At 39.2% G+C, this 15,881-nt stretch overlaps 1 protein-coding gene across 5 annotated transcripts in view; it reads left to right on the forward strand.

Annotated features, from left to right (window-relative positions):
• TTLL5 (tubulin tyrosine ligase like 5) overlaps positions 1–15,881 on the forward strand; it is a 116,606-nt gene that overhangs the window by 50,789 nt on the left and 49,936 nt on the right. For 3 of the 5 annotated variants that reach the window (XR_008840556.1, XM_056491945.1, XM_056491946.1), the window contains exons 27-30: positions 254–367; positions 755–1,150; positions 2,567–2,754; positions 15,252–15,406. Coding sequence is in view for 4 of the 5 variants with exons in the window: in XM_056491945.1 (XP_056347920.1) it covers positions 254–367; positions 755–1,150; positions 2,567–2,754; positions 15,252–15,406 (853 nt within the window). In the remaining variant the exon portion in view is untranslated. The remainder of the gene's footprint in view (positions 1–253; positions 368–754; positions 1,151–2,566; positions 2,755–15,251; positions 15,407–15,881) is intronic. The other 2 variants (XM_056491947.1, XM_056491948.1) reach the window with 1 other exon arrangement.

A 15,881-nucleotide genomic window follows, 5' to 3' on the forward strand; every position in this document is an offset into this window, starting at 1 on the left:
GCAAAATGTATCCATTGGAGGGCAGAGACTGTATATTTGAGCCTAATTAGGCATTCCATGGAAGGAAGAGTGTGCCAGCCATATGTATCTAGTAGTCCATGCTACTTTACATGACAGCGTAATTGTCATTGATGAAGTTGTGCTGTCTACAGGAAGTATTAGCAATAAAGTCAGTTACAACAAGGGTAAATTCTGCAGCTTTGTTGTAGTGATTTGCAATGTTCTACTTCCTAACTCCTTGATTTTGTTATAGAGCATCCTGAGATGTTGAAAAAAATAAAAGGTGATCATCCCAAAAGTTCAGTTGCAGATTTGTCTGTAGAAGGAGCACTACAAGGCTGTAAACCCAAAGAAGCTAAACCAAGCTGTAAGTGAACTGACTTAAGTAATCATTAAAAAAAAAAACAAAAACCAAAACTGACTGCATATACTGTTTTTAATACTATATTAAACAAAGGTTGGAACCTTTGGGTTCACATCCAAATGCCCAATTTTACTTTTAAACACAAGAGAAGATACTGCAAAGTAGGCAGTGGGAAAGAGTTAGCTGTCCTTTCCTGAGGGGGATGATCTAGATAGGGCAGGCTTTGAAACAGGATATTTATCTTATGGAGCTTCTTCTTGTCTCTGCTCGTAGATGAGGTCATTTTGGCTTCAGTGTTTCTGAATACAGGCATTTTGGTGTATTGATATTGTCAAAGGACCTAAAAAGCAGATTTTTTTCTCATACAGTATATTCATTATCTTTGTATAGTTCCAGAAGGATTCGCCTTCTCCTTAAATGCCGAAGTGAAATTACCTCAGTGCAGCCCTCTTGGTGCTTGTTCCTCTGTTCCTGGTGCCACGTTCCAGAGAAGTACCAGTTCTGGGATGCCACCTCAGCCTGCAGCCTCGGAAAATTCAAAGGTGGTTGGTCACCTTTCATTGCCAGCCCCTCCAGCTGGTCCCAGACTGATTCAGTCCTCCCCCCCACTACCCTCCTTGCAGAGCACAGCTTCTGACAGTTCTGTGCTCACAAACCCAGTGTCCACTGAGACTTGTAGCCTTGCAGGGTTACATCGTCGTTCTGTTGCCTATACTGTTAGCCCATTCTCATCTTTTCAGAGAGCTGCTCAGATCTACAGCCAAAGATTGTCCTCTGCAAAAATAGGTAAGTGTTCTGGGATTCATAATACTCTGCTAGTTCAGTACAGAGATCGTGTAATTTCTGTTGTGGAGTAGGTAGAAATTTTGCGTTTTTAGGGTTGAGTCTTGTTGGATGGTGCTAAATTTCTCACAGAACATGGGAGTGCAGGATGCAGCCCTTGTTAGGCAAATGCCCTTTTATTGACCAAATGGACAAGCAATCATAGAATCATTTGGGTTGGAAAAAACCTTTCAGATTACCAGGTACAACAATTAACCCTACCAAGTCCAGCATTAGCCAGAATCCTAAGAGCTGCATTTACATGTCTTTTAAACATCTCCATGAAAGGTGACTTAACCACTCCCTAGCAGCCTGTTCCAGTGCTTGACAACTCTTTTGATGGAGAAACTTTTCCTAATATCCAATTCAAACCTTCCCTGGTGCAACTTGAGACCATTTCCTCTTGTCCTGTTTGTTTTGGGAGAGGAGGCTGACAAGACCTTGCCTCACGAAACCTCACAGAAACCTCTTTTCTGGTAGTTTTAGTGATAAGGTCTCCCCTCAGCCTTGTGCTTTGAACTCAGCCTTTGAACTCGTTCAAAAAGAGCTGTGAAACTGAGTATTGTATATTTTCTTTATGTTACTGATCTCATCTCTCTTTAGTGGGTTTAATGTTGTTTGCATTAGCAGAAGTCCTGTTTCAGTCTATGTGCTGTTCTTAGTTCTCTAGTTGCCTATCAAGCATAGAAGTCTTGTAATGAAACCACGTAAGTGTTGAATACTTAAAGGTGTGTCAAGACCTCCAAAAAAGAGGTATCTGAATGAATTATTACAATATCTCATTTTCTAGGGTGTTTCAGCACTGCCATATCCAAAACACAAGATTTAGAGACATCTCATCTATCATGCTGTGGTAGAACATGGTTAAGCAATGCAGCTTTAGATTGTAAAGAGTCCAAAGGGTAGGAGAAACTGTAGGAATTTGCATGCAGACTGTAATCTATTTGGAAACTTTTGGGAAGTGCACACAGGCTAACAGCTGTGATCCTGATAATGCCAATTTTTTTTTTTTTTAATGATATTTATTTGTTCTAGGTTGTGTGTCAGGATCAGCACATATTTACTAGGGTTGCTGTATGTATATTGACAACCCCTCTAGCATTAAAATACATCTTACTTCCCAGCTGAGTAGCTTACTTAAAGATATTAATTTGTTTTTAAGGAAAGACTTTGCAGATTTCACTTGGGTAACAGCTGCCAGTGTTTCTTGAATTGGGTGCCATTAGATACATTGTAATAAAGAAAATTGGAATTGCTAATTGTTTATATGGGCAATACCCCCGCAGAACAGGTGTATTCTGTATTCTTGGTATCCTACCTGCTTTGTGTGTCTGTGGTCAGCAGGCTGAGTGTCTGAAGCAATTTTGGTTTGTTTGGTAGGTCTCCATCGCGGTTCAAGCGGGCAGTGTGTGGGCTCAGCCAGGATGCACAAAGATGCAGATTACGCTTCTTCCCAGGGCAAACGTCACGGCCCCGCTGTGCTAACAGCAGAACTGCAGCAGCTGGCAGAAAAGCAAGCAGCCTGCCAGTATTCCCCACCAAGCCATCTCAGTCTCCTTACACAGCAAGTATGTAAGCACTGAAGTAGTCCTTGTGCAAGGGAGAAGTTTGTTACAGGCTGGGCTGGGCTGAGATATGCTGCAATTAAAATCATCTCATGAAAATTCATCTGTCCTGTTGTTTCAAAATGTTTAAAGTCACCAAAATTTTGATTTTCTGTGAGTTGACAAGAGTGCCTTGAAGTCATTTTATAGGAGAAAAGGCAGAGGATTAGAAAATATGTTATAAAAAATGGAATCCATGCTTTGTCTTACTAAACAATAAATCCAAGTCTCCTCAGATTTGTGATTCCATGCAATTTGCTTCCTCATTCCTCCAGTGCATCATCACAGTGCTGGCAATGAAAGAATGAAGAATGGATTCTGATGTAAATTCTATATTACAATAACACTGTAAAGACATAATGAAGTACTTATTATCATGGGGAATGATAATCCTTTTGTCAGACATGGTGATACACGTGAAATGTGCATTGAGTTCTGTTAGAATTCCACTTAGTTTCATACTTCTTGTTGAATTATGTCCTAAATGTCCACACACAATTTTTATTTGCTTTGTTATATGCTATAGTTGAACTCATCAAAGGTGTTCGAGTTGAGCACTTCTCAGTTAATTAAGCTGCCAACTGCAGATTTTCTAGAATAGGCACTTTGCCTTAGTATTTTTTTTCCTTTTACTTGCTGGAGACAAATGATTTGAATGTCTTAGTCTGATTCTTGTATTTTGGAATTATTGTTTAAACAGTTATGTTTTGCTGCATTTTCTGAGACTTACTTAATAGTTGCAACAGCTGCTGGTATTTGCTTCTCTTTGATTCTTTCAATTCTATTTTTATATGTTTGGATTTTAAATATCTGATTATGCTATTGGCAATATATTTTTTTCAAAATGTGAGGTACATTTATAACTTTAGGAAGATTAATAGATTTTTCTTTGCAGATAGGCCTACAATTTTTAAAGGATATGTAAAAAAATTAAGTCCCTTCTTCTTGGTGGAGTCAGGAGAGAATGTGAGCACTGGCTATACTAGTGATGCTGAGGCCTGGTCTTGCCTAAGGCCAGATCCTATTTAGACAATTTGTTCTTGTTTGCTTGTCTAGTAATACTCAGAGCTGTCAGTCTGGTTTTCTGGTTTTAAGACAAGTGAAGACACTGGTTTTAAGTGAAATCTTGTCAGTAAAACTATTCAAAAACTTTGAAAGTAAAACATTTTCTTTCAGGAAATGCTAATTTGTTGGAAGCTAAATATATGGTGGGAACTGCCTTCTTGGGTAAAAGTTAGTATCTGAACAAATACTTGGGAAAAAATTTGAAATTTTTCATTGCTATTTCATATTTCATTTCAGTCTTTCCAGAAAAGAACTTTGAAAATAAGTTCATAGATTTTTTTTTCCTAAAATCATTCATTACCCATTCTGCTTCTACTCCTATGGTTTGCTAGGTCTGTCTAGAGAACCCCATGTGTCTTCTTGCAGCCATTTGTGGAGCTATTAAATGATTTTTAAACTCCTGTATTCCTGCCATGGCTAGTTATGCCTAGATAAATTAGGAAGTATTGAAGGGGAAATTAAGAGAGGAATTCAGAAAGATCTGAAAGGCAGTGCAGTTTTCTGAGCAGAGCTGTGTTGGGTGGCAAAGGAACATACTCTGGTGGCAGCTGAAAGCCGTTTAGCCAGCAGTCATTCAGTCTCTGTAGGTATACTAGAGTGAAAGTGGCTGTGAAGTGTGTGAGTAGCCTGGAAGTGTGTTGGCTGTAGTAAATGTGTCTGCATTGCTTTTGCTTCTGGGTTCTACTATGATACTTTCCAACAGAAGAGGTTGGAATTGCATAGTAGGAAAAATATGGTGCTAATTTGCTTTGCAACAAGCAAACGAGACACCTCAGCTCCAGCAGACACTGCTGATTTCTGACTCTGCTGTATTTTGTATTCAAATATGCAGTGTTTGCACAGGCTTTGTTTCAGTAGTGAAATATAGAAACATGTGTTGGGTTATATCTTTGTCATCTTCTGTCATCATGAAAAAGATCCATGTAGAAAGGAATTCACAAGTCAGTGAGAAGTTTAGAGCTGGAGTTCTGTCTGACAATGAGTTTCCTTCCTGAGCCTGTGTCCATTTAGTTCTAGATATCTGCTCTCTACTGTGATTTTTTTTCTGGCCATGTCTTTTAAATAATGTCTTTGGAGAGATAAAATCTCTCTTCATAAAATCTGAAGCTTGCTTAGTATGAAAATTTGGATTTAGTTGAGAGCAGTTTTTAAGGCAATCAGTTTCTTCAGTATTGAATTTATGGCACATAGCAATTTCTAAGATGAGACCATTATTTTAAGCACACTTGAAACAGTGATGTTTTGGAAGGTTCAGATGTAGCTGCAAAGTCCAATGTATCATAACTAAAGCATGCAGTTACTGCTTATGCTTTTTTTTTTTTTTTTTCTCCTTCACATGGACACCTTCTACTCTTCTGTCAGTCATTAAAGAATCATTCTATTTTTTTGATCCAGCCTGGATTTTAAAGCCAGTCTTGCAAGAAGGACCCAGAGGTTTAGTATGAAGACAGGACTGCCATGACAACAAGGGCAGTAAGAGGTATCAGTAAACAATAAAACATAATAGTAGGGCACCAAGGCTTGGGCTTATTGTTGAGGGCCCTGGAACCAGGATATGACTTTGAACTCCTGGGCATGGATGTGGGTTTGAGGCAGGGGCACTGAATAAATAGAAGTGCAGGAATTGCAGAGTATGCTGGCAGTTTGGAAAGTGATTTGCAGAATAGGTACTGTTGAAGGTACCTGGGAGTGCTGCATGATTTTAAATTTGGGCAGACAAGAATTTGGCCTGAGCCAGAAGAGGGAAGGCAATGGCAGATGAGACAGAGAAATATGTGGGAGAGGATTTAGTAAACACCTGTAGAGAGCTGGGAAGTCAAAGACTATTGGTATGAGATGAAAGGGGGAAAGGCTTGAGATGGGAGTGTTTGGGGGTTATGAAACTCAAGGGTTTTGGTGGCTTTAGGACAGGAGAATTAAGGGATTGAAAACTGAGAGGAGAGAAGAGAAAGGGCTTGTATTAGGGTCATTTAATTAAACTACTTTCTTAAACATTTCTAGACAGGAAACTCTGAATTGTTATCTTCCTCCCTTTCACTTCTCTGTTTAAACCACTTGAAATATGATAGTATTTTTTTGAAAAGCATTCTAAAATAAATTGGCTTGAAGATTAGAACATTACTTACATAATAATAAAAATAGTACAATTGTTTAAAGCCATTCCAGAAACTTGGAGTTAATCTACCTTGTTGGAAAGTACCTGGCTGGTATGAAAAGGACTTGATATATGGATTTAATTATGTTTCATGATAAGATTAGGACCATTGATTTGGAGGGAGTATATGAAAGAGTGACTTTTGAAAATACTGGCATTGCTGTGGACTGTATTTTTGCAGGGGTTTTTGGTTTGTGTTTTTTTTTTCCCCCAAGGGAAAGAACTTCTATGTCAGAGTTGAATGTCTTTGTGCATTGGCTCCCTGTGTTGTGCCAAGCTGTGTCTTGAAGGCTGGGATGCTCTGAATACGTATCTCCTTCCCAAGGAGCTGGGAAGCTTATTTTTCATTCCCATTTTTGTGAGAATTGCTTCTGGTATCCATACAGTAGTGTGGGTCTCAGGGGTTCCCAGGAATGTAGCCTCAGCAGCTGTGCTTGAAATGGTGTTGTCATTCTAGTTGGGAGTCCACCTCTGTCCTTGTCCAATCCCTGCCATTCTTCACTGTTTTCTACCCATGCCCAAAGCACCTGTTTCATATTTTCTCTTTTACACTCTTGTTTTCTAGCCTCTGTATTAAATTAGTTTATTATTGAGTTATTTTTTAATCATATAATTTTATTGATATTACTGATACTACTTTATTATTTACTACTAAAATACTAATATCCAATGGGAAAAATTTAAGTATTTGATGATCTTTGAAAAAAGTGTTTAAGATCTCTTCTCTTAAGAAAACAAGTTTTTTGTGTTTACATCAGCTTTCGGTCTTGTCAGTCCTCTCCATTCACTTCTGAAACATCAGATAAGAACTTCACACTGATACTTACAGAAAATACAATTCTTAGTATATGAGATATGGAGCGTCCAAAGATAGAAAGGTGTGCCTCTTGTTAACCACCACATGTGTCTGGGAGCAAGCAACAGAGATCTCTGTGGTTAATGTGCCTTTTGAGGGTCCAGCATTAACCTGGTAAGGCAGTGTCTGAGAAGGTTAATAGGGAGGTATTTGATCTCAAATGGCTATAAGAAAACTAATAATCTGCTGTGTCCTATTAGAGTACTTTGAACTGAGAAAAATAGCACTCAGTGTAACTTACTTATATTCAAACTTCCAAAAAAGTTTTTGACAAGCTTTCAGCAAGTGCTGTTAGGATAGACAGGGTGTGTGTAGGATGATAAAGTTTTATAACAGGTCAAATAAAGACAGAAAGCGAACAAAAAAAAATAACTAGTCAGTTTGCCGTATAGAAAGTGGATAACTGAAGATGCATAATACAGAATGTGCGTGATCCAATGTAAAATTAAAGGTTTGAAAGGAGGACATTCATAAGGACATAATGAAGGCATTTTATTACTTAAAGAATGAATATAAAAGCAAGTTGTTGCCAGGTAAATTGTTTTTACAAAGTGATGATGTCTTTGTCAATGTGTGTAGTGTAGTGGTTAATGGTGCATGTTAACAATACAATTTTTCAATTTCCCAAAATTTTCTTGTTCAGTTTGCCCATTGCCTTGCATGAGCCTGAGATGGCAACAGTACCCTTGGGGAAACAAGGAAGGTATGTTGGTGGTGAGTTGAGGACTGAGGCCTGAGGCCTGAAGATACAGTTCAGCAAGCCCATTTCATTGGAGAGGAACTAAAATGCCTTTCTTGTCTTGATTTGTGGTGTAGAGATCTTACTGACTGCTTGGTGACTTCTGGACGGCTGATCTAAGAGAGGTTTTTTACCTGTACCTACTGTAAGCCATTGGCCTTTCCTGATGGACAGATGGATGCAGACTTACCCAGTCTACTTTTCCTTCTGTCCCAGGCTTTAATCCTAAAGTCTTTATTTCATGTGTGTTTAGCACAAAACATTTCCAAGTGTTTGCATTGCAAGACTTTCTGCAGGGAGGACATGAAATACACAGTATGTGTGTATATCCAGAGACAGGTGGCTGGATCCTGGATGCATATGAGTGCTTTTCTCTGTGAATAATATGATACTTCTTTCTAAAGCATGCTGGAAGATAAAAATTATTCTGCAATGCTGTATCTGTGTGAGGTCCCTATCACTGCCTGGTGGGGGGGGGGCTGCAGTTGATATCTAGCAGGCTCTAGTAGTTATTAATTGTAGGGAGCTGAAGAATGTGTTGAATTGGCCAGCTTGACCAAGAAGAGAAGGAGGGGAAACGTGGTGGGAGCTCTGACTCTGTATGTGTGGGAGAGTGAGAGATTTCAGGTCCCAGCTATCATCAGGAATAGCTCCAATTCTTGCAGCCAGGGAGTTTAATCACAGGGATAACATCAGACCACCCAGGCAAGGGCTATACAGAGCTGCCTCCTTCTGTGCTATGCAGCCAGTCAGTGCCCAAGATCCAGCACCAGGATTCCTGCAAACATACTGACAGATCCTGTGGAGGGTGGGGCACATGTCTTATTCTACATTTTTCATTTAGACAGAAAGTAAAAATAAGCAAGAAGCACATGAGTTTACTAAACCTTAGGGCCAGGGAGAGAGGAAGGATCGAATGGAGCATTTTACAGTGTCCCAGAGAGAACCTGTATATGCTATGGGGACCCCAAAATAGTGAACTTCATTTTAACATCAGCTACAGTAATATTGGAAGCCACACCACTCCTCATTTAGCTGTCTTAGTTACACAGTGTGGTACCCTCACCTGCCTTGTCCTCTGTAGAGCAAATTGCCAGTCTGCAAAACGCAGGTCCTAGTGGGCATCGGCTCTTTTCTGTCTAGACCTGAACAGCACAACAAGAGCATTAGATTTAGGGTGCAGCAAATAAAAAAAAAAAATTAGTGAAGCTATTTTCCCCATTGAGGAGTTTTAAGTTTTTTTCAGTGATGATCCCTTGGTTTGACTCAACCCTCTTTATATCCAAGTCTTACTTGTAGTTTCTTTATATGACCATTTCTTTGGTTTTTACTCTTCCACTAATGGAGAGAAAGAGAAGTATAAAGAAAAAAGACATCTTACTGTAGTTAGTAATAGGAGCAAGAAGCAGGTGATCACCTCTGAAGGACATTTTTCTTTCCTCTTTCACACACCTCTGCATGCTGCAGGGCCCCATCTTCTCCTCACTCAAGCTTTTCACACAGAAGCTGGAATTACTTTCATTGCTACTGATTTGTAGCAGCAGCAGTAATGTAACCAGTTGGTCTCAGCTGAGGTTGTAAGAAGTGAAAATATCACTGCAGTTTCTACTCATGTTGAACTCCTGCTCTGAGGCTCTGCAGGGAATAGAAGCAGAGGGTTTTGTTATGATGCAGCAACATCTGCAGATAGTCACTAAACAGTCCAGGCTGAGTGGCTAGGTCTCATGTTATGGGAAAGATTACACCCTGATCATCAAACTTTTGGCAGGATTGTGCCTTGTAAAAATCACTCCCACTGGAAGTTTTGAGGCAGAGTGTGTCTAATTGAAAGCCTGATTTTTTCAGGAGAAGGAAGAGGGGGAGTTCAACCATCCACAGCAGCAGCACTTACTTGGGTTTTCTTTTTTCATTGTTAAACGGATGCATATGCTGGAGATACTACAAAGGAATTTGCAAGTTTGTCAGGTTTCCCAGGAATGTCTTTGGCAGGTCTTTGTCTGGAAGTCTTCTGGAGACTGGAACACTTATGCTCTGTATGCATATGTATATCCTGTAAGCTGGTAAGCTCAGAGAGCAAAGAAGGAATGTCACAGGCCTTTGGCCAGATCAGCCTTAGTACACACACAGATTTCACACTTCCCTGCCTGTTAGCCCCAGTTTTTCCCTCCTGACTAGTTGTTACTGCAGATTCAAATCAGTACATAAAATGAAGGTGCTTAAGTATGGGGTGAGGTCAGCAAGATGGCCTGGGTAACAGAAAGGTGGTTCTAGAAAAAAATCTGTTTGTATTACATGATTTGCTCGTGGAATTTGTAGAGGTATATTTTGTTACTCTGTTCAGACAGTGTTTTGTATGTGTGTATATTATTTGTGATTTGGAGTTTCCTTTTCTTCTTAAGAGGCAGGTTAAGATCTTTTTTTAAAATATTTTTTCCCTTTTTTTCCCTCCATTCTGGGATAGCCTGTTGGATTCCAGTATCTCAATGCATTAAGGAAGGAAGGCAGCAGGACTATTTCCAGTAGTACTGACAGACCTATCAGACAGGAAGCTGTGTTAGACCAAGTTATGGTAGCCTGTGCTGGATCCCAGATGGACCTGGGAGCTCTGTGGTAAAGCCAGGAAAATGCAACACATGCTAGGGAGGGGACAGGTTAACAGTGAGTGTTTATGTTATAGCATCTAGTCAGTCGTCTCTGAAGAAAGAAAAATAAGTGAAAGAATACAGCAAATTTTCTTTCTATTTTTTTTTTCCCCTCCCCATGGCAATTTCTTAGCTCTTCCCTTCTGTTAAAGATTTCACAGGTCTTGAAAGCCTTAGGGGTATCTGTGGTTTGAGGAAGGTTTGACAAGTGAAAATACTTGACTATGAAAGCCAGATAATGAAAGAAAAAGCACATTTCATTTGTAAGCTATTGGATAATGTTGCATTGCTGGATGAACACTAATTAATAAAATGGAGTATTAGGGATTGAAGGGTGTTGAAGGAGTCAAACTGGATAAACTTACAGATACATATGCTTACAGGGCATATGGGTAAAAATAGATTGAAAAGCAAAGGAGAACACACTACAAATGGTTAAACATTTTGCACATTTGCAGTTTTTGACTGGAATGGTTCCCTCTTTGAGCTGGTGATACAGTATCATCTTGTCCTGACTGGCTCATCAAAATTTAAGGATTCTGGTCTAATCCTAAGGCAGAGGAGTAGTGATCTTACGTGTATCTTACCATAATCCTTGTCCAATCCTTCTTTAAACAAAAAGGTTTCTCAGTAAACAGCTTATTCATATATGCCTTTGTAACCTTTGATAGGGTGCATTGTGCTGAAAACCTTGTCTCCTCCTGTTTCTGACTGTGAAAATTTTATCATTTGGAAGGATTTTTTGGAAGAGACAAGTAGGCCTATGGTTACTGCATTCTTTTGGCATATCTTTTAGGCTTGACTTGTGAAATATAGCTTGAACTCTGGACCCCTTTTCCTTCTCAGCAGTCAGAAAGATCCAAATGGAAATGTGAGATGTGTGAACTGCGGAGGATGTAGTGTGGCTCCAAGAGAAATGATCTTTAGACTTCGTAGATCTCCAATCTCCACCACTTTTTGGGCAACAAGATATGACTGGCTTCTGCCATATAGGTGCTAAAACTGCCAACTGGAGTGGATCAAGTAGACAATTTGTAGTGTATTGCTTGTTGTAACATGTTGACCATTGAAATTTTGGATCTGCTGTTCAGGATGTTGGTAGTGAAAGTCAGTCACTTTTTCACTGCCTGCCAAGAGGGGCAGAGTAACAATTTCTAGTGGTGATGTGTCCCTGTTCACCCTGGTTGACTCCTGCAAGCTAGCAAGAGAAGCCTTCAGGCTTTCATGAGGCTTTTTCTGAATCCATGGAAGCTGATCTGCAACAGTCATTATTATTATTTTCTTTTTCTGATTGTTATAATTGATGGCTCTAGCTTATGCCAACCATTAGAGAAGATAAAAAAGAAAATGCTAACTTTATTACAGAAAAAAAGATTATTGAATATGATAGTGGGAAACTCCTGAAGGACTAGTATAATGTAGATCAGAAAAGTGAAAGATGTTAAGCTCTTTTTCTGGCTTTTGCTTGTAATTTCTTTGAAGTACTATACAATGGATTTTTTCTGTAGGCTGCTATTAATTGGAAGCAAATTCTATCCTGAAGTTCATTCCAATCTGTACTTGGAGAATTCATATTTCATATTGAATTTTTAAAGCAGATTAACAAAAACCCCTCAACTCCTATATTCAGCCCTTTGGGTATCATTCTGTGTTGTGCCCTTGCTTTCAGTCTTAAAGTTTCTTCAAAAATAAATTTCTCTGACTAAGGCATGACCACAGAAATCAGCTCTTTAAACCTTATGTGTCTCTGCTGGCAAGGCAAGTGTATTGCAATCATAAACTTACCTTGTAACATTTATTTTTATTTTAAAATGTAGAAAAGTATTTCAGCAATGTGCAATAATTTGTCTTTTGGCTTATTAGTGTTATATTGAACTAAATATAACAGTATATATATGTACTGTTTCTAACACAGGTCTCTATTGATATGGCTGTGACAACCCACAGGTTCTTCTCCCCTCCCCCCATTTTTTCATGTTATATCATAAATAAGAGTACATCAAGTGGGTTCTTTTCCTTTTCTGAGAGGTTTTGGGGATTTACTGTATCGTGGTCTTTAGTCAGCATTATTTGTGATTTGGGGTTTCCTTTCCTTCTTAAGAGGCAGGTTAAGATCTTTTTTTTAAAGATTTTTTTTCCTTTTTTTCCCACCATTGTTTCAGCTTCTGACATCTTTGCTGTCACAGTCAGTTTAAAAATTGTAGCAAAACTTTATGAATCTTTCTATCATGAGATATATTAGCTATGTATTGTCTTGCCTTTTACAAGGTCCACAAAGACTGTGTAGATGTAATAGGAGATGTTTGAAAATTAGGATGTTTGAAGTGTGCAGTGTAGCCCAACAGGTCTCCTGTCGTACTGTCAGGTGTCAGGAAAAATACTCCATCACTGCTAATGAAAAACAGGAATTGTACCAAGCAGGAGAGTTTGAACCCATCTTGTTTGAAAACTAATTTAATTCTTATAGATCCACACCTTCTCTGTTGAGCCTCACTAGCCTTTCTTGGTTTTGGACAGATTTTTTTATTTGTTTGGTTTTGCTCCATTAGTACTATTTCTGAAACTACAAGCTCTTCTATATGGATATTTTGGTCCAGGTGCTCTACCTTTTACACCAAAATACCAACTGATTTGCTGCTGATTTGCCTCTGTAAAGGGAAGAATGCAGTTCCATCAGGTACACAGGAAGACTAGAAAATGAAGCCACTGCTGAGCCCAGATGTGTTGGGGGTGCCTCAGTAATCCTCCCAAACAACATCCTGGCCAGCTAATTACAGCTGCTGAAATGTCTCAAAACGTGGCACAGTAACAAGCAGTAACACCTGTCTGGGTGGGCTGGGTGCAGCCAAACCATATATTCTTGGTGGTGTTCTCTCTCTCTTTCTGGATCCTTTGCCTGTTTTTAATCCTGCTGTAGTTTAAACACCTGTCTGTCTGGAATGTGTGAAATGTTGCTATTACCCATGCTAAGCTATTTTCTCACCTGCTTAAAAAGACAGCTTTCAAGTAAGCAATGATACATTGATACAATGATAATTAAACAGGAAAGCATGTCAGTAACAGGGTAGGCTTGAGGTGGTAATTTATCAGACTAAATGGTTCTTGGCATCAAAATGATGAGGAGAGAAAATTGGATGAAGTCATCTTAATTTCACACATTGGATATGTTAGCAGAGTTGTGATCACTGTTGCTGACAAGCTAAGAATTGTATATAACCTATCTTATTTACCATGTTGCCTTCTGTGTTTGCATAATTTACCATTCTTCCTTCTTTTCAGACAATAAATTCTTTGTGACCAGCTACTGTCATTGTTAGGTATTTGTATAGTGCCTGGCACAATCAGAACTAAATCTGATTTGAAGCTTTCTGTTACTGCAATGAAGATGCTTCAAATTTTAATTAAATTCTACAGAACACAGCAACATTAAGGATGAGGTAGAGGCACCAAAATGACATCTAGCACTGTTTTCCATTTAAGGTGGTTAACACTATCTATTACTAAGCTTGCCTGATAATGTCTCACTGTAAGATCTTAAATTTCTTATAGGGTTCTGAAACTTTATTGATTTGGATTAATGTTTTCTGTGCTTATTGTTCAGTTTTCATAACACTTCAGGCAAGGTAAAGTATGCTTTAAAAGGCAAAGGCTGCATTAAAAAATATTTTGTGCATTTTAATACTTACTGAACTTTTCTTTTAAATCTCTTCATCTCCCATACTTTGAAATAGCAATTTGGAATTCAGAATTTTGTTGAAGATTGATCGCAGAGTAACTGTTTAAAAAGCTTCAGGTGTAATATAGATCTGCTAGACCATCTCAGCTTCCTGAAAGTTCCCTCCACACTGAGGATGTTAAACTAAATTTCTCTGTATTTGCACCTCTAATGTACTTGGGCTAGAGCTTCTGTTCTCTTGTGTTTTCAGTAACCTGGTCCATGTTGGGTTGGGGATCTATCTGACTCGATTGCAGAATTAGTAGGAGTTCTGCCAGGGTGTGGAGAACAGCCGAGATATGGAGGCTGTGAAATTTGTATCTGGGCATAATTTAGGAGAGAACACTGAGAACCATTCAGATGGAAGAACAGAAATGGATGGAGTGGTAGTGTGGTAAATGTGGTCCAGTGAGCAGCCCACATTCAAGGACTGGATGAACAAATGGTTGGCAAAAGGAGTGGACTGGGGAGGGGAGTAAAACCAGAACTACTAGGATAGAGGATATGTGAGAAACCAAAAACACAAGTGTGGAAAGGCAGATCAAGTTAATGACTCCTATGGAAAGTTCCAGACCTGAAATAGTGTGGGTCAGGGTCCAGGAGTAGTGGGGAAGCTAGTGCTGGAAGGCTGTAAGAACGAAACTGTGCTGAGGAAAACAAGGAGGATGGCACCTGTAATGCAGAATCTGAGACTGTGTGAGAATAATGACACACAGATGAGAAGCAAGAATGGGAAATGATATAGAGCTGAGAAGGGATGAGATAAAAGTGGCTGCTTTTGGAGAAGTGGGCAGAAACCTAGGGGTAGAGACATGAGAGGTGTAGATGATTGTGTATATGATGACACAGCTTTATGATGACTGGAGAGATACTCTGGTCTCTGCTCCATGTAATACAAGCTTCTGGCTTTTGATCATTGCATGTAGGGTTTATTTTTCACATGGCAGGAACATTTTTACTTTGGGATTTTTGCCCCATCTTTGTCCTTTTCCTCCTCTGTTCTCTGAATGGAAGGGTTGTAATTTTCATACATGAATTCATTTAAGGCACAGTGGATGTTGGTATCATCTCTCACTGCTTTATGCAGCTAGCACAGTGATTTTGTGTTTGAATATTTCCATTTCCTAGCAGTTTTACTTCTCTTAGTACATAGTCTATCCCATTTACTTAGTGATACCTTTTTCTCTTTTCTTGGCTTTTAACTGTTTCTGATAGTTTGTTTGGGTTTGTTTTTGTTTTGTTTCTTTTTTTTTTTTTTTTTTTTTTTTTTTTTTTTTTTGCCTCTTTAGTTAACAAGCCTGGACTTGGCAAGTGGAGCTATAAGCAAAGGGAATGCAGCTGCCCCACAGAGCCACTGGTCATCACTCATCAAAAGAGGGTCGCTGTTGCCTGTTCAGTCAGACATTCATAGAGATGACAAAAGACCTCTCTCTTCAGTGGTCAGGTAAGTTAAAATTGCTGCTCTAGCTTTTTGAAGAAGAATGTAATGCACTCAGGAGCTCATCTGTAACTTGTTTTTGGCTTCTTGCTCAGATGCAGGAGTGAGAGAAGGGCAACAGAGCTGGTGATGGGTCTGGAGCACAAGTCTTTTGTGAAGCAGCTAAGGGAGCTGAGGTTGTTTATCCTGGAGAAAAGGAGTCTTTGGGGGAGGGAGGTGGATGGGGAGGGCACAATATTGCTTTTTAAGACTCCTTCCAAGGAGGTTGTAGGAAGGTTGTGTGTTGAAGTTCTGAAAGAGAAAGTTTAGATATTAGGAAAAATTTATTCACCAAAAGGGTTGTCAGGTATTGGAACAGGACACCAGGGAGGTGGTGAAATCACCTGAGGGTTTTTAAAACATGTAGATGTGGTACTTAGGGACATGTTTTAGTGGTGGACTTGGTAATTTTAAGGTTAACAGCTGGATTTGAGGATCTTAA

This window comes from Oenanthe melanoleuca, chromosome 5 (genome assembly GCF_029582105.1).
Source record: "Oenanthe melanoleuca isolate GR-GAL-2019-014 chromosome 5, OMel1.0, whole genome shotgun sequence".
In the NCBI taxonomy this organism is placed as follows: Eukaryota; Metazoa; Chordata; class Aves; order Passeriformes; family Muscicapidae; genus Oenanthe; species Oenanthe melanoleuca.